Source organism: Camelus dromedarius, chromosome 11 (assembly GCF_036321535.1).
Source record: "Camelus dromedarius isolate mCamDro1 chromosome 11, mCamDro1.pat, whole genome shotgun sequence".
Lineage (NCBI taxonomy): Eukaryota > Metazoa > Chordata > Mammalia > Artiodactyla > Camelidae > Camelus > Camelus dromedarius.
Window position 1 is genome coordinate 47,364,785 of NC_087446.1, and position 23,885 is coordinate 47,388,669.

A 23,885-nucleotide genomic window follows, 5' to 3' on the forward strand; every position below is an offset into this window, starting at 1 on the left:
TTTCAAGTGAGGACTGTAAGCAACTGGTTTACAAATAATCTTCTCTTCCTTTGTGGTTTTAAAGTGTATCTTGTAGAAAGTTCAGATTTTATGCTTTATTTTTTTCTTGCCTAGTTAAAGAGCTCCCCACTTCTAATCTTAATACTCAATTTTCCACTGCCTTGTCGGTGAGCGAGAGGAATGCAAGAAGTGTTTCTTATCAAAGGCTTGTTAGGACTTTGGGTTCCTGCCCAGGAATCCACAAATTACTTAGTCTGCTCACCCAGCAGGTAAAGCATTCACTTAATGAAAACAAGCAATGTATGCTATCAGGAATAATAAATACAAAAACTGAATTAGAGATTAATGCAGATGATTGATTTCACAATTATCTTAAAAGATTATCAAGCCTGAGTAGTTTACTCAGATGTCTTTGAAGGTTAAATTATTATAGTAAGCATAAGCTCAATTCTAGGAAGTGCCTTATTTTCTTATTTTGGGGAAAGCATCCATCTTCACCTGGATCTCCCCAAAGCAGAGTCTGACACACAGATGTGGAAAAAGTTAGTGTTTTTGTTGTTGTTATTGTTGCAAATATTTGTTTGTTTTAAAATGATCCCTGGAAACAGATATGAGGGAACACAGTATGACCAGGAAAGGGAGAAGTTAGATTAAAAAAACAATGTATCTTGTTGGCAACCGCTGTGGGCAATTGGTACCGCATCCCTCGGGATCTTTGAGGAGCTTTGTAAGTGTGGCTCGGAATTGCCCCACAGGGGATGAAAGTAGAAGCATTCACCCACTCCTGTCCCCCATTGTTTAAAAGTGGCCCAGGGGCATCACCTCCCCTCCCTTCCCCTCCCCTCCCATGGACTTCGGGGCAAGGTTCATCCCGCAGCATCAAGGACGCTCACATTCTAAAATAAGGAAATCAGAGGTTACTTGGCACACTCAGTAACTCTCTCAGCTCCCAAGTTAGCAGGACATAACTAAGGCAATGCTTAAATTTATTGTGAAATTCAGTGGAGATTATGTAACACATAGATCCCTGCCAAAATCGGATGAATCGAGTAACTGGCCATTTAGGATACAGGTGCAAAGAGTAAATTAAAGGAATTTTTCTGTTCCTTTTGCATTGTCAAAATGCCTCGTGGAATTTTGGGTAAAAAGTCACAAAAATTTTGTCACTTTAGTTCCTCATTTTAGTGCATAGTGTCTTTTAGAAATAGCCTTTATTATATTAATCTACTTAAAAAGTTTCTCCTCTTTAAACTGGGTAGGGAAGTTCTTATAATAGAATGAAGATGGTAAAATGGGGTCTACATCTCAGTCAACAAGCATTTCTATAAAAATGCCTGAACCTCATGGACTTCAGTATTGATTGTTATAAGACACAGTAAATATCCTCATTCTAGGTTTGTTGAGGAAATAATGCAGGTGGACGATCCTACTTTAGGATCGTTAGTGCCTGGCATTTCATTGGGATAACAATGTTCATTTTATTTCCCCTCTGACAAGCTGTGGAGGCCCTGTGTGTAATGTAGTTCAAATGCCCATTGAAATCTGCCTCCTTCTCAGGTGAATGTCTTCACTGCCTGAGCGCTTCTAACACCAGGAAACTCACGCCTTCACACAAAGCTACGATCCACATACAGTCTTCTCTCTGCCAGCTGAGATCTGCCTTTGGAGTCCCTTGGTGCAATTCTCCTTCCTCAGTTCTGAGGCCATCCTTCTGGTCAAAGCACAGAAATGCCACAGAGATTCGTTCAAAACTACTAGGAAATATGTTATTTGCATCAGAAAAATGGTCCCTAGTAAACAAAATAAAAATAATGCAAAGGGAGCCAATAAGCAATTAGTAACCAGCCTTTGTTCTGAAATGTGCTCATACTACATATAAACCTCACTTGGTTACTAAGGGAATTTGAGCCATCCAGTTCCATCTGATAATAGTTTCATATGTGTTTATTTACATAAATTAAAATTTCAGGATTATATAAATGTTAGATATTATGATCTAGGTATTTTGGCTATTTGTGAAATTAAAATCCCATTGTTTTATAGGTAGGGCATCTAAAATATATAAAATAGCGCTCCACTTATAAGCAATCCTTTCCTTTTTATTTATAACTTAGATATAATTATAGATTTCTAACCAATTAAACAGTCTTATTTGAGGAATGAAAATAATAACTTATAGCCTTTTACTTAAACTTTAAAAGACAAGGAAAGCTATCATTGATACATCCGTTGGTAAAAGTAATCATTTCTAATCACAACATGGATGAAATATTTTAAAATTTATTTTAAAGATAAACAATTTCTACAATTAATCAAGTTATTAGGTATAATATTTCTTTGATACCTGGCTTCTATACAGGTCAAAGGAAATGACTTTGCATGCATACTTCTGAAATAAGCCCTCAGAAAGTAATTATGTTAGCATGTTCTAGGCCACATGACTATTTTTATTTATCAGTGGCTTTTAACAATTTGAAATCATGTAAACAGAAATAAAGCAGAAAACAAGTGATATAAATTATTGTGGCAAATACTTCCAAAAAGAGGCCAGTTTTATATTTTGAGAATAAATTGTATAGAGTTTTTTGGCTTTTTCTCCAGAATTTTTCATCAGTGTCAGACTATTGCAGGCCATGCGGTGAGCCTTTGATTTGCTGTCGACATCTGTAATCAGATCTGCATCGTGCCCCTTGCCATATTCTAAGACTGATAGAAATGTAAGTAGCATTAAGTAACCTTTGAGAATACGATGCTCAGACAACATCAGCGGTGTCCTAGACAATTGAAAGGAGCTTTTCACAACTGAAGCGTCTGAATTATGAAAAAGTATAACTCAATTTGAACGTTTGCAGATTCGGTACTGGGCTGCCCATGACAAAGAAGCGGCTGCACACAGAGTTCAAGTCACCAGCCAGGAGTACTCGGCCAGGCTGGAGAACCTCCTGCCCGACACCCAGTACTTTGTGGAAGTCAGGGCCTGCAACAGTGCAGGGTGTGGACCTCCCAGTGATACGATTGAGACCTTCACCAAGAAAGCACGTGAGTCTCAACGTTTGCATTGTAGGCTTGTCAAAAGCTCCCAGTCGATTCAATCAGGATGCAGGTACATTTGAGAGGAACTTCCTGCCCATCAGTCTGAGCACATTAGGCTTTCAATTTTAAACTTTAAAAACAAAGACAAATGCACAAAAACATTATTAGATATTGTAGATGATGAAAGAACATGGAGAACACCATCATACATTTAATGTTCCATGGTAGAGAAATAAAATTACAGAGCCTCCCTTTGTAAAGCCTGTCCCCCAAATTTTGCATCATTAGCTAATTAACTTGTTATTATTTGAAACTTGGTTCCCTAGGAATGCGTCAACAGCATGAGAAAATAAAAATCTCATGATGTGTCTGTGCTTTGATTTATAAACCGTTGTCACTGCACAGTGCGAATACAAGTTCAATGCTGTAGCATCGTGTTCAGTCTCTTACTACTGTATGTTCTGTTAATATAACAAAGCCACCTGCCCTGCTCACATTCTCTGGTCGTTCCCATCTCCGTGGCTTCACACGATAGCTGATAGCTCCTTCTCGAACCCACATTCAATAGACAGAAGAGGAGAATTTATATTCAGGACTCAGGGAAGCTTCCCAAGAATTTGAAGGGATGATTATCATAAGAGCGGGACAGAACTGGCAAAAAACCAGCACTGCATCTGAACAGGGCAAGGGCAGCCATTACTTGTGCTCACAGATGCTACCAAATGAGACATGCCTCAGGCTCTGACTGGCTTGCTGGAATGTTCTTATCACGTGCCCTGGTCTGCACTGAGTGCCCATCGTGGCCCCTCTTGCTCCAGCACTACTGTCCTCTGGGGCGAAGGTGCTGTTGCTGGGGGAAAGAGGAGGCACATTTAGAGGGAATGGAACCAGCTTGGACCTCAGGGCTTTTGCTCTAGCACCACAGGACCCGAAACTGCCCCCAGTAGGGCAATGATGGCTAATGAGCATAGGCGAAGCTCCAGCCCACACCTGGATCTGGCTCTGGCTCTAGTTCCTCCTCTCCAGCCTCCCCTCCCACCAGAGTGATAGTTACCAGCACACCCTGGGAGAAGATGTGACCCATGCTCAGTGATAGAGCATGTGCTTAGCATGTACAGGGTCCTGGATTTCAATCCCCAGTACCTCCATCAATAAATAAATAAATGCATTAATTAGTTAATTAATTAATTAGAAATTGGGCAGAGGACATGGAGCTAGCATAGCATGGTTAATGAGAAGGAGCAACCTGAGGGATAGGAGGAAAGATTGCAAGAGATTATGAATTTAAGAAAAGATATTCAAGAAAGAATTCAAAGGTCAACTCTGTGAAATGCTCCAAAGATGTTAAGTTTGAAAAGAATAAAAAAAAAAAATGACGTTAGAATTGGCCAAGTGGAAATGATTGATGACCTTGAAAACAGTGGTTTCAAAAGAGTGGTGGAGAGAGACACCCAAATGTAGGTTGGTGAGAAGAGATGAAGAGATTATTATATTACCTACCTCTCAGGGCCACGTGGTGCACTGAATGAACCCGTGGATGTAAAGGGCACACCCTGGTGTCTGGCATATGGTGCACACATCAAAATTAGCTGTTATTACTACTGTCACATCATTATCAGTATTATATCTTGTGATGTGGTTAATTCCAGTTTGCAGGGCTCAAGCTGGGTATGGTGACCATCAATCGTGTATTATTATTTTCACAGCTCCAAGCCAGCCTCCAAGGATCATCAGTTCCATAAGGTCCGGTTCACGCTACATAATCACCTGGGATCATGTGGTTGCGCTATCAAACGAATCTACAGTGACAGGATATAAGGTATATAAAAGATGACTGGTTTACTTCCCACACACGCTTCATTCCTACAGAGAGTAATTGATTGGTTTTTTTGTTGTTTTGCCAAAACCCATTCAGCTTTCTTATTCTAGCTGTATAGCAGAATCAGATGATGTAATGCCATGGTAAATTTTGAAACAAGAAAAGATCTTCAGTGAATTCCAGGAAAATGCTACGTCACGTGAGATAGATGGAGTAACTGTTTCAAAGAATAGAGTTGTTAGAATAATTAGTGCTTAAAGAAGAGAGAAAGAATCCATTTTGGTTTGGAAATGATTAAGATAGTGTTGCCCAGAATACAGTGATTTCTTTGATATATTGCAGTAACTTCTGTAAATGAACAAAAAAGGAGACAAGATTATTTCTACGCATTCTCTATCACACATAATGACTTTTTCATTGCAGACCAAATTTTAGGAATGATGTGAGAAAAATTTAAATTGTGAGACAATTTTTTAGACAACTTCAATATATTGAAAGAGCCCTCATTTTATAATGTTTTTATAAAAAGACACTTTTTTTCCCCCTTCTATTTTAGGTCATTTCAAAAAATAAAATTCAGTTGCTTAAGATGCATCCTCTTGGATGATGCAAAAAAATAAGTGAAATCGTTGTCTGTGAATTTTTAAAAAAACATGAATTTTCCAGCTAGTATTACACGTAGCTTCCTAAAATTTTTTTTTTGATCAGTAAAAGTATAAGCATTTTTATTCTGGTTGTAGTGTTAGGGCATTGGATCATCATTATCAGTTAATTAAATATTCATATTTTGAAACTTTTAAAGGTACTCTATAGACCTGATGGCCAGCATGATGGCAAGCTGTACTCAACTCATAAACACTCCATCGAAGTCCCAATCCCCAGGGATGGAGAATATGTGGTAGAGGTCCGGGCACACAGCGATGGAGGAGACGGGGTGGTGTCTCAAGTCAAAATTTCAGGTAAGCCAATCATTGAAGACACATTTCAGTTAAGTACTCATAAGTTTCTAGGTCCATACGGACTCCCAAGGGTAAAGGTGGGGCGGATATTCCCACCAATGTCAATATCATTTGTGAGTCTGGTTCAAAATGACAAGGATGCACTGAAACTTAATATTTCCTCCTTTATGAATCACAAAAACACATGTGCAACATATCAGACACTTGGTGGTGGTTATCTGGAAATCAAAGCACAATTAAAATCTCAAAAGGTGTTAAAATGGTATGTAATATTAGACCATTAGATAATAATGTCAAACTTCTCTATCAAAAGGAAATTCACTGGACTGCTATTCATATTCATCTAACTCCCTTTTCTTTATCTTACACGTAATAATATAGTAATAAGATAGATAGAAAATAGATGATAGCTTCTTTTTTTGCCACCTTCCTCTCTTTGTCTCAGTCTTTCTATTCCTTTTTTGCAAACTCCAATTACTTCTCTGGTGACTGAAATAAAATCACACAACGTGAGAGTTGTGAGTTAAGTTTTATTCGGTGCAAAATGAGGACTATAGCCTGGGAGATAGCATCCCAGAAACTGAGAAACTGTTCCAAAGAGGCAGGGGAAAACTCAGTATTATATATGATTTCAGTGAGGGGGCTACGTGCAGTCAAGCACACATCTAGGCAGAGGCTTGCTGCTGGTCACAAAGAGGAGATGTCACTGTTAATGATTTTAGTGCTTTTCTAGATATGAGGAGATGCAAGAATTGGGGTCATAAAATCTTCTCCTGAAAATATCTAACTATCTGAAGGTCTGTTCAGCCAGTTTTCCCAGAGCACAGAGCGCCTCATTCCTCATTTCCACCCTGAACTCCTTTCAGGGTGTGTTGGAGGTCAGTGGCTGCAGCGGCTTTTGATTTAATCCAAGCAGAGGTAGATGGCAAGTGCCAATGTGATCTAACCCTTGTAGAGGCAGATGGAGAGTGCCAATTTTTAGAGGAGGCAGATGGAGAGTGCCAATTTTTAGTTAGCCTCTCAAAGCATTGGTTAATTTGAAATAACTATTTAAGGCAATGATTTATTCCCTTTTTGGATTGGTAGAACTCCACTATTTGTTTAAATTTTGATACTTTTTTCTCACCCTGTATGCATGGTGTAGTTTAATTATCCTGAATTAAAACTGATGTTCTTTTGAGAATTTTATGAGTCTATGAATACTAGAAGATGCTATATCAAAGACTGAAATAATGGATTTAGAACAAAATTTGGTGATGTATAGCTAAATAGATGAACATGTTGTATATTAACCTATTAAAAAATCCTTTAAAACAATGCCAGAGTTTTTTTTGTGCAGCCACAACTATACAAAGAAACTGTTGAATTCACACTAGGAAATGTTAGATGTTAGGTGAATAGTATTATTCTAGAATTTTAAAAATATGAGTTAATGCTTATATGCCTTATGCTGCTTATTCATTTATTCATTTAAAAAATATACATTAAATGCCTATAATATGTCAGGCATCATTTATATACTTAAATTGTGCAACCATTTGTATTATTTCCACAAGCGTCTGAGTCCACATAATGGTCATCTCCTGCTAGCTCTACTGTAATTCTAAAATTTTTCTTAACTTCCAATTTTGGCTTCCTATAGTCCATTTTCTATGCAGCAGCCAGGGTGATCCTTTCAAGCAAAATTCAAATCACATAACTCTCTTTTTAGAAAGACATCCTGTAAAATAAAGTCTAAATTCTTTACCCCAGCTTAGGGTGACCTATATCCTCTGGCCCTGCCAAATTCTGTCTCCAAAGTTAAGTGATGTCTCCCTTGCTCTGTTAACCTTTTTTTTTTTTCTTTTGCTTTGTGAACATACCAACATTATTCCTGCCATTGCAGATTCATTCTTGTCATTTTTGTTTCTGCTCAGATGTCATCTCCCCAAGGAAGAATTATACGGCTGTCAATGTAAGACAGCCCCCTTCTCTAATGCTCTGTCAAAATCACGTCACTTTTAAAATTTCATCATAATATTTACAACCATTTAAAATAATTGTATTTATTAATTTATACTGTTTATTGTCTGTCTTTATCCTTACTCGAATGGAAACGAGTTCTTGCCTGCCTCGTTTGGCCCTTGAATCTCCTGCACTTAGGGGACATATCTGGCACATAATACGGTTTTAACAAATAATTGTTGAATTAATCTGTGATTTCTGTACAGAGTAAGATTTAGTTACAAGAATAATTTGGGCAACTTAAACTCTAATTTAGAATGTTGATAGACTTTTCCATTGGACATATGATTTCCACTATGACATGTGCTAATTCAAAAGTTTGATTCTTAGAAAGATTAAGACTTCATGTTAGAGATATTCTAGAAAATTTATCAGACATAGTAATGTGTAACTCTTTCTCTCTGACCTGAACAGTGTTATCTGCTGTCTTTATAAATTATCCCCTATTAGATGCTTATAGTTCACATAGAGGCAAACTTAGTATTGCAAATATTTTATCACAAACATGCTATGTCTAATCAGTTCTGCACTGTCTTTTAAGAAGCTTTTGTTTTTATACATCATTGTGAGTTAAATTAGGAATAAGATGAAGATAGCTACAATATTTTAAATATTAGTATTAATAAATTAATTTGGCTTATGGCATAGTCACTGACAAATTTTAGAATATAGATTAACAAGGATCTTTGATCATAAATAAATGTTCACAGGATTTCATTATCTATATGTGAATGTGTATAGTTTGAGCCTGTACATTTCTTTTAGTTTTAAATGTACCACAGCTATCTTAGTCAAATCAAGACTTTTAAGGACATTTTAGAGTCTGGACTTCTTCCAGAGGGCAAAAAACGTAGTCATTTGCAATCTTTAAGGTGAAAGTGACATATTCAAATATTTGCACTTGAAAAATCATGTTGGTAATTGTGGAAAATATATATAGTAAGGGAGTAAGATGTAAGGAGATGAATTGCAAGGTTATTATCATAGAATGATTAAGATGCCGATGGTCTGGACTGGAAAGAGGGCAGTGGTAAAGCCAAGGGTAGGTTATAAATGAACAAGGCATCTTCTCCATTTGATTTAAAATGACTATGTATTCATTTTGTCGACTTGATGTCTTCTAATAAATGTGTAATTTATCCTGATGTTACCATAGATGACGTAATCTAAACATTTAACCTACTACTTTTGGTAACTCTAAGCTGTTAAGTTAAACTATATAACCAAAGCCACTGACTTCAACACTGATGAAAAACACATTTGGTTTTTTCACTTTGGCCTCTTCTTCCAAGTAACAGGAGATAAAGGGCTGGGAATCCATTCTCCAGGTGGAACCTCTGGTGTTTAACCTCATTACTCACATGCTTATAAAAGGAACAAGAGAATAGTTGGAATGTTTAGATTTAATTCACACTTTGTGAAAGTAAAATGCTTTATTAATATCAGCAATTTTACAACTATCTCCTCTGTAAGTGCTTTCAAAAACCAAAACTATTTTGACCATCTAATTTTGTGCAATGCCTATATATAGAAGGACAGGGCAATATACGTGGCAGTCTTAGGTTTACTGTATCCTGCCTTCTTTAATGGCAGGATGCTGTATAATTCAGTGAGCCCCAAATCTGTAACTCTGTAAATGCCCTGTAGCTTTTGGAAAGCTAGATTTCTTACTAACCTGAAATAACTTACTAACCTGAAATTTTGTAATGATCTATTAATTAGATGACATTAATGTTCCAGGGGAAGGCCATTCTTATAGGTCCATCATCGTAACTTCAGAGTTTTATATTTGTGATTATGACACGATCCAGTATCATCATTCAGAAAATGCTATCGTTCTCATCATTTTGAGACAACCAAATATTTTGCTTTCCTTTGCTGCGTTTTGTGTGGGAATTCGAGAGTTCAAATCCAGCCTATGTATTTCTAGGCTGACAGACAGCTTACAATTTAAAATACCTCTAAAATATAATTTCCTTTATTACCATTCTGTCATGACTAACCACTTAAAACCTTCCCAACTGTACAGCTGTGCTTGACCCTCCTAGTTTTGTAATAAGCATGAAAATGTAGGAAAAGCTATCTAAACGAACTAATATTTTTTTGCATGTCTAAATCTGACTTCGAGTGGTGGCTCACTGCCCTGGTCATTGTTAACGTAGCCCTATGACTCTATAAATGACCCAGGCTGCTTCTAGCAGCTGATGGACAGGGCTAGGAACTCCCAGCAAAAGGAGCTCTCAGAGGCTTACTTATCCTGCAGAAGCTTTGAGCAGTAGTTGTAGAAGCAGATTTTGCCACTTTGTTAGGCCATGGATGGCATCTCTGCATCTAAACTAACCTGGGTTCTCCTAAATTTTCCCCAAAGTTTGTTTTTAGTTTTCTTTTTAGCTACTAGTAAGTTTACACAACAGTGCCAACATATTCTGTCCATTTACTTAGACACAGAACTCATTTGATTGGCAAATTCCTCCGTGGAATACATTATACAAACAGAAAGGCAAATTAAAGATAATCCTTCAAGATTTACTTACTACCAAAATTTAGTAATTTAGGCTTATGAAATTTGATCTTAGTCTCTGAAGCCTTACTTTAGTGTTAGAATGTGCAAGTAGTTTTTCCCCCCCTCTGATAAATAAACTTACTCTTAAAACATTATGTATTTATATAATACTTTTGATTTCCAGAAAATTGATTCATTCATTAAGCTTCTACTGAACACCCACAATATGTCGGGTATTCTGCTAGGTTACAGGTTACAAGTTACAATAATTGGCAAGCCCTTCTGAAGCATGCATTCCAATGGCTATCAGGAAAATAAAGATCTAACACTAAATAATAATGTTTATTTATATACAGGTTTATAAGGGAAAAAATGAGTGGCTTAAATAGAAGATTAAAAAGGTAAAACTGATTTGAATAGGATGATCAGGTCAAGTCTTCCTTAAGTAGGTGAGGTCTAGGCTGGAGCCTAAAGGAAAAGAATGAGACCACACAAGTGGGGCTGATCTCAGGGACAGAGAATGGCAGGAAAGAGCTTGTCATGTTCAAGAGGCTGGAAGGAGGCCAGTATGACCAGTTCACAGAGATGTGGGATGAGTTGGAGAGGTGAGGGCCATGGACGGCCTGGCCTTGGCTCCATCTCAGACCCGTCTCATAACTTTCTTGTCGCGTTCTAACTTGTTCCCTCATCCCATCCTTAAAGCTTTTGTCAGAAGTTTGTCTTTTATTCTGTGTTCAATGGGAAAACATTGACACACCTTTAGGAGATGAGTGATACAATCTGATGTAATATCATTTTTACTGTAGTCAGAAAATAGATTATCGTGGAACAAAAGGGGAATTGGTGGGTGGGACTGGTGAGAAGGGTGCAAGTATGAGACCCAATCAGAACTAGCAAATTCTTCTTCAGAAGAAGTCAATTTATAAAATAGTTTCAGTTTTTTATTACACTGAGATGCAAAGCAAATTACAAGACCTTTTCCAGAATAAATGACTGAAGAATGTATATGGAGACATTATATATAACTCAGACGGTAAAACACAGATTTCAGAATGTTTCTTATACAAATTATCAGGTGGCATGTAAGAGTTAGGAATAAAGAGATGATAAAAGATTCATAAACTTGTTGGAGGAAAATGTGTAGATCATCTTGTTCGACTCCCTCCCAAGGGTTGGAATTCCCTGCAAGGAAATTCATGGCTTATGCTCTTTCCACCTCAGCTTAAACACCATCAGTGATGGGGAGGGAATTCAGCCATTTTATGAGCAACCCTTAGATTATCAATACCTTTAACCAAGAGATTACAGATCTCGGATCAATTCGATAATGACTGCACTAGTTTCCAATAAAATTGAACTCACGGGATCAACCTATAGATTGCAATAAATTTCTTTCTTTTCTCTCTTCTGTCAGTGAAAGATGATACAGCTTTCAGGAATAATGAAATATCTCTGGATAATTTAATCAAGTGTTGAGTTAGAGTCTTAAAAGAAAAATACAAACCTTTTATAAGAACTGTGAGAGTGAATGTCTGCCAGCTCTGAGAAAAAGCAGAGAACCCCCGTGGATGGTCCTTCTGCTTGCAGGACCAAGTGGAGCATCCACAGGTGAATCCCAAAGGCAAGGGCACCATCTTTCTTTGACATCAGCTGAGCCCACAGTCCTCCCAGCACTGCCCAAGCAGCAGTTCATTCTGTTTATCTGCGACCTTCCAACTCTCTCCTTGGTGCCTCTCAGTAGCAACAGAGACTAGGAAATACAATTTACCCATTTTTACCTGAGAGATAGACAGGAGATCAGACAGAGCAAGAGGATTGGTGCTGAAATTCCAAGAAAAAAATATAGCCTCTCCAAAAATAAGTAGATTTACATCAGGACTAACAAGAAGAAACCAGCTAAACATGAATTTTTAGGAAATGTTCAATGACATGAAAGAAGATAAAAGATTTTTAACTTCTTCATGATATAGAAATTCACATTATTAGAAATACCATTAAAATTATAGGACAAGAAAACCTGCAGATATTGAAGCTATGTCATGAAAATATCTAAAAGGGAAATTTACCCAAAGTGCAGGAAATACTAATATCACTTGATCACCAAGATTCATAGATAACAGTGTGGCTACTCTGTCTAGTCACTCCCTATATTTCCTTTTTCATATTACGGTAACATCAAAATGGACATCGTTATATATAGACCTTTTTTTCCCTGAACTTCCATGTTTTTCTTAGAAAAGATTCCTAGAAATGGAATTACAGGAGTAAAGGGTGGGTGGGACCTTTCAAAGGCTTGGCAAATATTTGATAATTGCCAAATTGCAGCCCAAAGAGCAATGCCCACATTTTATCATTGAACAAGGGTGTTTAAACTAGCATTTTGCTATTCGAAAATTTTTTGTTAATTAACGAAAGATACTATCTCATAACTTTTATTATTTAATTACTTTTGAGATGAATAATATAAACATGTTTAATAGCTATTTAGATTTACAGTTTGTGAAGTTCTGCTTATGCTCTTTTCTCTATTAAATACTAATAACTTTTTTAAAAGTTTATGACTAAGTTATAAACTGATTATTAATATTTTCACGCCATATTTGTTGCAGATGTTTTTCAAGTTTGTATTTAAACATTGTTGACACTAGATCAATATTGTTTATTTTTATGCAAAATAATGAATTGTCATTATAAAAATTCTCAAATGGTTAGTGCTCATAAACAAGAGGTCATAGAATGACAGATATGATGTAAGTCCATTTATCTGACGTTCAAAAAGAAAACAATGATGTGGTATTTAAAGAGGGACATATATGACTTGTAAAACTCATCACAAAACAGAACGATGAGCACAAAATTCAACAGAATGTTGTCGAGGGCTATCGGGACGTGGCTTACAGGGTGGTGACACTGTTACTTCTTTGCCTGCTGCTTAAGTATGCAGGTGGTTTTTTGTTGTTTTAAAATAAGACTTGTATAATACTAATTTACATAACTTATTTCAAAGTGGTAAAAGTAAAGAGGGGTTTGACGAAGTTGAATAGTGGAGAAGATGATTGAATTTGACATTTTATTGGTGTGTATGAGTTCGATAAGGCTGCCATGACCAAGTACCAGGGTTTAAATGACAGATACCTATTTTCTTTCAGTTCTGGAGACTAGAAGTCTGAGCTTAAGGTGTTGGCAGGCTTGGCTTCTGAGGTCTCGCTCTTTGGCTTGTAGACGGCCGTTGTCTCCCCGTCTTCACGTGGTTTTCCCTCTCTGTATGTCTGTGTCCTAGTTTCCCCTTCTTATAAGAACACCAACCTCACTTGATTAGAACCCACTCCAATGACCTTGTTTTAATTTCATTACATCTTTAAAGACTCCATCTCCAAATGCAGTCACCTTTTGAGGGACTGGGGATTAGGGTTTCAACATATGAATTTGGAGGCATAAAATTCAGCCCATAACAAAATCCTCCATAATTTCAAGAGAAAAGCTTTCATAAAATAGTGTGGTGTGGGTGAAAGTCATTTCTCTAAGTAAACCACATAGAACTTACAGTCTAAAGGAAGGAGGCAAACTCGTCTATTAATATATAACATTTTGTCAGGTAGTGATAACGTCTGAAAATAATATCTGAAGAAAGTAAAGCCGAGGGAGGTGGGTAGGGCGTGTTGGTGGAGGGCACGAGCCTATGTTTTCAATGAGAGTGGCAGGAAAAACCTGCTCTAAGGTAGTAACAGTGGGAAAGAGAACCACACAGTGAGGGAATGGTCCACATAGTTGTCTGGAAGGAGACTATTCCTAGGAGTATGTTTGAATGTTCAAGGGACAGCACGGAGACCAGTGTGACGGGGGTGAGCAAGTCCATGGGGAGAGTGGACACAGTGAGTCTGGAAAGGTAGATGGGACCTGAATCTTGACAAGGTTTACAGGTCTTGGTTAAGGACTTTGGCTTTTGCTCTAAATGTGATGAGAAACCACTGAAGCATTTTAAGATGGGAACTGACATGATCATATTTACATTTTATAAGTTGTATTTTTAGCTCAACTTTGAAAGAAGGTAGAAATTTTGTGAATTGTGGGGAAAATCTCTGTGAATCTCTGGAAATATCCCTATTTATCTTCTATTATAGTTGGAAGCCAAAAGGTGATAGTTTAAGCCAGAGATGAAGTCAGCTTTGACTAGTGTGGTCACACAGAAAAAGTAAGAACCAGTCATAGTCAGGATTTACTTGGAAGAAGACCCAGCAATATTTTCTGATGACTTGATAAGGGGTATGAAAGAGGAATTGGCATAACTCTTAAGAATTTAGATTAACCAATGGAATCAGCTGCTGAAATGGCCCATAGAATCCCTGCTTTAGCAGAATCATCTACTAAAAATAGAGAATTGGAGAAAAATAAGCAGGAGTTCAGATTTTGACATGTTAGGTCAAGCTGTGACTATTAGACATCCAGGTATATATATAAATTTTAAAAAATCATCCAGCAAAACTGAAAAACCAGCTGAGATCAGATAACAAATTTGTCAGAGAACCAACTGGCATAATTGTGTAACTATCTACGATCCATACCAGCCTGGATACAGGAATAGAGACAGCAGATGGCTGTTGGTGTTGCCCAAAGCTGGCACCTTGCCTGGTTAATATAGTAGCAGATCAGGGAAACAAGGATGCATTACTTCTAATTAAAGAGTAATTTAAATAGCAGAACAGAGAGTTTGTACCTACTAGAATATTTTCAGCTGTCAGTAACAAACCTTTAACCCCAAATTGCTTGACAGATAGGTAACCCTTGAACTGTTAGTGAAATCAGTATCTCAAACATATAATTAAAGACCAGTTTTCCCATCTTTCTCTACCTGGGAGGTTTCAGACTCAACTTTATTCTAAGGTTTGTCTAAGACACTAAGGTTGCAAGATGGCTGTAGCAGTGCTGGGAATTATTGCAGACAGACCTCATGATGTCCAAGGAAGAAGGGGTCTGTCTGTTGTGTAGTTCTGTTTTTAAAATGAAGGACCTTTCCCAGAAGTCCCTCAGAGAATCTTTCCCATATTGTCTAGAATTGGGTCACAAGTCCACGCCTTAACTAATAAAATGCCATTTCCATGATTACTCAAAGTGATAAAAATTTACCAAGAATCTAGGGATGGAAAAATCATCCTTGAGGAGTGAACATTTGAAAAAAAAGAGAATGTATTAGCAAGGAAGCAGAGAGAAGAAGATTTCTGCTTAATATTAAAAGTTAACCAGATTGCAAAAAAGACAAAGTTAAATAATGAGGTTAAATAAACATGGGTATAGAAAAAGGAAGAGGAACATAGGTCAACGATTCATAAAATTCATAAAAAAGAAGAAGAGGGTAGAAAGTTATGGGAAAGATAGAAAGTTAGGTTCAAAAGCAGAAAATTTAAGCAGGATTATTTTTTATTGAAGTAATAAGGGGTAATCATTAACATGGATCCTGTGACTTGAACAAGGATTTGTGATGTCAAACAAGTAACCAAGGAGTTGTGTCAATAAATTAAGTTGAGAGAACTCAAATCCAAAGTCACTAAACACAAGTTTATCCTTAAGAATATATATTTGGCACTACCACTGTTAAATCACATTTAAGTAGGTAAATAGGCATGTTGAAGGGACAGTTTAAGTCGTTACTGTCACAGACTGAATTTTAAATGTCTTTGCTTTGCATCTTAGATTAAATACTCCATAATACTCAAATCTGTGAGATGACCCCTCCCCCTCGAGAGCTGGATTTGGTGGTGGTTTCTAAATTCAGAAAATTATACTAGGAGGGCGGAATCTGGAAAGAATACTGTTGATGGAACTAAAATTGGACCCTAGCATGAGAAGGGATTTCCATATATAGTAAGCGCTTTCCAAAAATAAGGTTGTAAATTAAGGAATTTAACCTTTTTGAGGAATGTAATTAAATTGAAGTAGTTTCAGAAAACAAACCAATGTTCCACTTAAAATGGGCTTCCTTTTTCTGAACTTTGGGTATCAGTAAAATTCCAGTTTTACTAAACAGTAATGTTTATTTTACTTCACATAATACCAAGCTTTGTGGAATATAGTATAAAGTTTCAACAAATTTTATACTTGTTCATAATATTTTGCATCAATTAATTGGTCATGACAAGATGGGTAATCTTGTCCAATGGCATATCTTAAATGTGTGATTTTAATCATTAGTAAACTCAATTTTGCATTTTAATGAATGTTGATATATTCGTGGCGTAAAAATTGCATTAGGATATCTGTTCTGTACACTCAAGCGAGTTGGAAATATTTTATGATCCTAAGGAAGGAATATTGGTATAGATGTATCTCCCCTCAAGTCATAGGATATTACTTCATATTCTCTCCTGAAATAAGAGCAACAAATAAGTTAATTAAAATAATTATATTATCTTAAAGTGATATATACATCAACCATTAAAATACCATTTCAAAATTAATTTTCCTTTGAAAAATTATAGGCTCTGTTGAAATTTGCAACTCTCTCAGGGAAATATAAAGGCAATTGTCTGTGCTGAGAAAAAGAATTGGGTTTTAAATGTTCTCTCCTGAGCTTTGACACTTACTCACTATAACATAAATTTGAAAAACCATTTAGAAAAGAAAATGAGTTTGACACTGTTAAAAAGAAAACCCTGGAAATTTCTCACAAATAGAGCTGGAAACCTTTAATGCTCTTGAAAGAGGGAATATAACACTTAAACTGGAAAGTGATATATCAACATATTACAATGGTCCATTTGATACTACATTTGAGCCCAGCTTTAGTGATTTATGAAGGAATGTTTAGATCTCAAAGTACTTCTCATAGCTGGGTAAGGCTGGAAATCAGTTTCCTTCGTAGATTATATACAGTATGCAAGAATGAAGTGAAGCAGATGGCATTCCAGAGGCACTTTCTGCAAAATGAGCCAGAAATGAAGAGAAAATAAATCATTTAGAATATTCCAAGGGTATGAATTTCTCCATCCAGCAGTCTCTTCTACAACCTACCACTCCAGGCAGTCCCTGAATAATAGACTCTCATCTCTAAGGCAAATCTCTAGCCATGGTCACATAGCCATGAGAAGCAGAAAGGGGGAAGGGTGTTCATTGTAAGTTACAAGGGATCAGGTAGAATCAAGCACATTGTAGATTACAGAGGAGTAGCTCAACAAAATACTTAGCCCATAGATGTTGCCTTAAAGTCCAGGTATACCTGGAAATTCCGAATTCTTTGGGTATCTGCATCTCTGCACATCTATCCTTCCAATGCCCTGGCCTCTTTTTTTTTTTAATTGAAGTATAGTCAGTTTACAATATTGTGTCAATTTCTGGTGTGCAGCATAATAGTTCAGTCATACATGTACATACATATTTTCCTTTTCATATTTTTTTCATTATAGGTTACTACAAGGTATTGAATATAGTTCTCTGTGCTACACAGTATAAACTTGTTGTTTATCTATTTTATATGTGGTTAATATCTGAAAATCTTGAACTCCCAATTTATCCCTCCCCACCCCCTTCCCCTCCTGTTACCCATAAGTTTGTTTTCTATGTCTGTGAGTCTATTTCTGTTTTGTAAATAAGTTCATTTATCTTTTTTTTTTTTAGATTCCACCTATAAGTGATCTCATATGGTATTTTTCTTCCTCTTTATGGCTTACTTCACTTATAATGACAATCTCCAGATCTATCCATGTTGCTGCGAATGGCGGTTTATTCTTTTTTTATGGCCGAGTAGTATTCCATTGTATAAATATACCAACAGCTTCTTTATCCAATCATCAGTCAATGGACATTTAGGTTGTTTCCATGTCTTGGCTATTGTACAAATAGTGCTGCTGTGAACATTAGGGTGCATGTAACTTTTTGAATCAAAGTTCCCACTAGATATATGCCCAAGAGTGGGATTTCTGGATCATATGGTGAGTCTATTTTTAGTCTTTTGAGGAATCTCCATACTGTTTTCCATAAGGGCTGCACCAAACGCATTCCCATCAGCGGTGTAGGAGGGTTCCCTTTTCTCCACAGCCTCTCCAGCATTTATCATTTGTGGACTTTTGAATGATGACCATTCTGACTGGTGTGAGGTGATATCTCACTGTGGTTCTGATTTGCAGTCCTCTGATAATTAGCAATATTGAGCATTTTTTCATGTGCCTATTGGCCATTTGTATGTCTTCACTGAAGAATTGCTATTATAGGTCTTCTGCCCATTTTTGCATTGGCTTGTTTTTTGTTGTTGTTGTTGTTGTTAAGTTGTATGAGCTGTTTATATATTCTGGAGATTAAGCCCTTGTCAGTCTCATCTTTTGCAAATATTTTCTGCCATTCCATAGGTTGTCTTCTTGTTTTGCTTACAATTTCCTTTGCTGTGCAAAACTTGTAAGTTTAATTAGTTCCCATTTGTTTATTTTTGCTTTTATTTCTATTGCCTGGGTAGACTGCCCTAGGAGAACATTGCTGAGATTTATTTCCTGGCTTCTTAATTCCTCCTTCCTGATGAACCTGTGCTCTGCCATGCCTCTGCCACCCTAACATGATCACAATCTAGACAAGGGTTCTGGACTTGAATGTGGATTGAGACTTGAGTGGTCCCAAAACTTGAATGAGAAAAAATTGCATTGTAATTTTCACTAATTTCTAACTAAAATTTATTGTTCCTTCAAATATAAATTTAAACAACAAATCACTGTCACCAATAACAATCCTAGATATTCTCATATACTGTTTCACCTGCTACAAGACCACTTCTTCAAAAAAATATATTAGACCTAATCCTAGTCTCATTATGTAATATGCTAATAACCATACTATTTCATGTGTTAATAAGCATACATATGTTTTCTTCTTGGACATTGGGCTGGGTGGCCCATAGGTGGTCCGTAGGTCGTAAGTCTCCTTCTTGCTTCCTGTTGTTGCTGCCATAGTGTTCTCCTCTTGCTTCCAGTTCCCTGCTTAAAATCCCATATCATCTGCCTCTCTCACTCTTTTCCCTTTCCTAAAGTTGTCTACCAACCCCCTGGATCATTTCTACTCATTCTTTGAAGAAGTTTGTGCCCAGATCACTGTCACTCTCTCCAGCATGACTTCACACATACCTTTTGTTGATTTCCATATACATGTAGATACAATGTAGATGATTCTTCCAGTACTCTGTCTTCTCTCTCAGTTCTTTGAAATGCTGCCTCCCGTTTATGCTTCCTTCCCATGGCTCTATGTTCACCTTTACCATTCCATCTTGTCTTCATAATCTCAAATACTCGTCTCTGACCACCACCTACCTTTCTTCTCACTCTTTTTAGTACTCAGATTCCTGACATTTTTTGACCCATCAGGAGCCACAAACACTTTATCTTACCACTTTTTCTACGGCCCCTACTTTTCTGTCTCTCCATATCTGGCTGACATCCCACAGCCACAAATTATCATTACCCCCAGCTTAGACACCCGTTCCCTTTTGCTTCTCTCTCTTTATCATACTCACTTGGATAAATCGTTGATTAAACCTAACTGTCCCCTTCCTTAAAGCCTACACTCTCACAGCTTTAAGGTGGCTAGATAAAAATACCCAACGTCGAGACTGGTTACACCTTGAATTCACGACCACTCACCTCAAGTGGGCCCACCGTGCTGCTGGGTCGTTCCACTAGGTTTTTCTAGTACATTCATTTTTTTTCTCATTTCCTAGACAATGATTTCACACTTCCTTCTCCTTCCTTAAATTTCCAACATATCTTTCCTGTCTTGTCTGTTACTCAGTTACTTGCTTCCTGTTTCCCTGAGAAAATAGAAAGAATCAGAAGCAGCCAATACCTAAATTTGTGCCCATGTGCCCTGCCTTCGCTCCCACTGCCCTGGCTGAGCTCTGTATTCTTATCTAAGGAGGGCCCTCCTCATGTGAGCCTGATGCCTCTTGTTAATTCAAGAATATTGCTTCAGCCATTCTTTCCTTTTTCTTCTGTGTCATTATCTTTCTTTTTTCTATTTGATTTTTCTCATCACTATAGAAGCATTCTGTAATATTGTCCATCTTTAAGAAAAAACAAAACAAAACAAAAAAGGAAAATCTCTCCTTGTAGCTAATGCATGGTTCCATGTTTTTCTTAAGAGCGAAATATAAAAAATAACTCATCCATCTTTACCATCTCTAATTCCTCTTCTCAAATCCTGTCTTGAATTTGCTTCATTCTATTACTTTATCAAAATAGCTATTGTCCAGATCAACGATGATCTTCATGTTTCTAATCTAGGAGCTGGTTCTATTTTACTCAGTCTCTTAGCGGCATTAATACAGCTGATCACTTTCTCCTTCTTGGCTTTCTGGGCACCAGTCTGTCTTGATTTTCCTCTTCTGTCCTGGGATGCTGTTCTCAGTCTCTTTTGCTGTTTCCTGATCATCCTTCCAACCTTTGACCTTTTAAATGCTCAAGGACTCAGTATTTCAATAACTATTTCTCCGAAATTAGTTGTTATCCCAGGTACTGCCCAGCTGGACTGTCCCTTAACCTGCATCCTTCCTCTGGCCTGAGGACCAGAAGTAGAAATGATTTTCTTGAGTACATTACTTGTTTTTATCTTTTGGGATATTGAGCTTAATGATTAACCTATTTCTCTATCTGCATTGCCTGACCAAATTCAGGGCCATATTTCCAAAATATCTCTAGCAAAGTATACAGAACATTGTATATCACTAAAAATATGTAAGTATAGGTTAAGTACTTTTTCAGTAGTAGCATTGGTTGATGTCCTGGCTATTTAGATATCATTGTCTCTAAGCTTTATTTCATTTTTCCTAAACTTATTTCCCTTCATCTCAATTATTTTTTTCTTTATCATAATTTATGAATCTTTGTAAGCTATCACAAAGCCTTTTAAAAATGAAGTAGTGCATAACTCATAAGAAAATATTCACATTTTATTTTCCAAAGAACCTGGCAAAGAATTTTGACTCAATATTTACTTTTTCAATTAAACTAGCAAAGTAAAGCTAGTTAAATTAATATTTATGTACTAAAGTGTCTCAAAGACTTAGATCATAAATGTTTTAAGAACAAGTATTGGCCCTCCAGAACTATGACACATGTATCAGATTCCCAATATATGCTTAATGATTAAAATAAAAGCAGAAAAGAATTCTTAAAGTATAGAAAGTCATAAAATGTGAAAGCCAATAAAATCTAAAGAAAAGTATTACAAATGAAGAAAAATTTACACAATTTAAAAGTGCCTATATTTTCAGTATAATAATTTTCATGGCAAATGGAGAACTGGGCATATGTGATTCTAAAATTACAAAGAGGTTGTAATCCAAGGAGAAACATAAAACATAAAGCAAACCAATTTAAAAGGAAAAAAGATTGGAAGTAGAAAGAGTGAGGCCATCACATTTGAAATATATAGCCATCATAATTCTTATATTCTTCCAAGTACCTCAGTTAATTTAGTAGCGTTACATATTCTCAGGTTTTTAAAAAAGCTTTGACTTTTGTAAATGAAAAGATATTCTTTCTCTTTATACAGTCACTGTAAGTGGCTGCTTAACCCTCGAAATGTATAAATATATCATCATGGGTATCCGATATCCAACATGAATTTGATGTAGAGGATAAAGCACTACACGGATAAGTTGTTTAGCTTCTGTCTCTTTTGTGTTTTCACTGAGCCTATTTTTCTGATGATAATGTGGTGCTGGTCCTTGAGAAGATCGCTCATTTCTGGGAACCCTGGTTATTTTATGATTTTGTTAATCACTTTGCCCCTTCTATGATGATTTTGATGGTTGAACACATCTTTTTGCAGCTCTCTGAAGCCACGTATAATTTATGTGTGTTCTTCCTAGGATCAAAAAACTATCCTTTCCAAAAAATGTTGTGATTATTAGTACATTTAAACAAACTAAGGTATATTGAAATATCACAGAAAATATACTATCTCATGTTTGTTCAGTTATTACACTTTGTAGACCTTGGGTTCAGTTAAAAAATAAGAGTATCATTTACATAGAATTTCTTGCTTTGATTTTTTTAATTTCCTTTTTACTCCTCTGTCAATGGAATATAATTTATTAATAAGCCAAGAGCCCCAGTTGCTCCATTGTCTTATTATTCTCTAATTCTTTAAGGAGTCGTTTCTATTAATATAGTAGTGACTATTAATTATATTCAGAGGAATTTTTTAAATAATTGATATTTTACTCTATATCTAAATTTTATAAACTAATTTCTAATTCAGAGGGGGGGAAATTTACATTGCCCTTAAAGAAATTAAAATGAAAATGAGTATGCCTTTTATTATTATGCAATTATTTGAAATTATATCATATTTTAAAATCTCTTTGCCATTCTTCCTGGAAAGTATTTGTTTTACTAAAATTTGAGATTAATAAAATAAGTCAGAAATTGTACTTGGGTTTGCAGCATTGATATTGGGAGGAAAATAAGGCATATATGTTACAGGCAATATTAAATTCAATATTATACGTATTTCCTAGGTCATATTTGATTGTAAGCGTTTCCCTATAAATTAGAGATTATTGTCAATGCCAAGTATCCTAGATTATATATATTTTCCTATAACATCAGACACATGAGGCAAGGTTAGCTAGACAAAAGATGGAAAAATCACAATAAAAAAATGATCAATTTTTGCTTTAGTAAGTAACAAAATGGTATTCTCTCCTTACTTTAAACTTGGACAATTTTTCGTCTTTAAAATTTACCTATAGGTAATACAGACAAGAGCACTTATCACAGTGCATAGCAATCACTCAATAATTTTCTTTGATCTTCAGCAGTTACCAATGAATGCTACAAGTTAGTACATGAATAACATGCTTTACACAGCATAATGTCTTCATATCACATGATCAATTGCCATACCATATTTAAAGAATTATTTTTTTAGTTACTAGGTGTATTAATATGTATTTATGTTTAGATTTAGAGATTGTTAAGTCTTAGATGCATTTATCCAAATTTGATGAATTCTTATGTACTTGTGTTCATTTTAAAATGCCATGTCGCTATGGTTTCATGTATTTTCTATATGGATACACTGTGTGGTCAGTGAACAATAGTCCTCTACGGCTTATCCTCAGCTGATTTTTAGTAGATAACATGCAACAGTGCGAGTTTTAAAACTAATGATTATGCTTTATTTCAAGTAGCAAATATTTCTGTTGTGACTATTTTCCCAGGTTAATAACTTCTCTGACATTGTTTGAAATATAGTCTAACAGAATGGATATTTTACCTTCCATTAAACTTATGTTCAAGAAGATGATGGTAAAGTATCTCCTAAACTTTAACGGATTTGCAATTTTTTTATTATTTTGGAGGGTTCAATGAATTAATGAAGTGGAAATTGGTATCACTTAGGGGATTTACTGTAACTTTAAATTAGATTATTATAAAGCAATGGCTTAGAATAAGAGTTTATTTCCTTTTAACTATCAAGGATTACTTTTCATTAGGTTCTGTTTTTAGTAATGCATTTCTTGGTAAATATTTTATTATCACAATAGAAGGGGCATTTGTGAAGCACATACATCTATTTTTTCCTGTCTCTC

General features: G+C 36.0%; 1 protein-coding gene across 5 annotated transcripts in view; it reads left to right on the forward strand.

Moving 5' to 3' along the window:
- CNTN1 (contactin 1) overlaps nucleotides 1-23,885 on the forward strand; it is a 287,326-nt gene that overhangs the window by 250,776 nt on the left and 12,665 nt on the right. For all 5 annotated transcript variants that reach the window (XM_010974876.3, XM_010974883.3, XM_031462744.2 and 2 more), the window contains 3 exons: nucleotides 2,853-3,039; nucleotides 4,740-4,852; nucleotides 5,655-5,811. In XM_010974876.3, coding sequence (XP_010973178.1) covers nucleotides 2,853-3,039; nucleotides 4,740-4,852; nucleotides 5,655-5,811 — 457 coding nt within the window. The remainder of the gene's footprint in view (nucleotides 1-2,852; nucleotides 3,040-4,739; nucleotides 4,853-5,654; nucleotides 5,812-23,885) is intronic.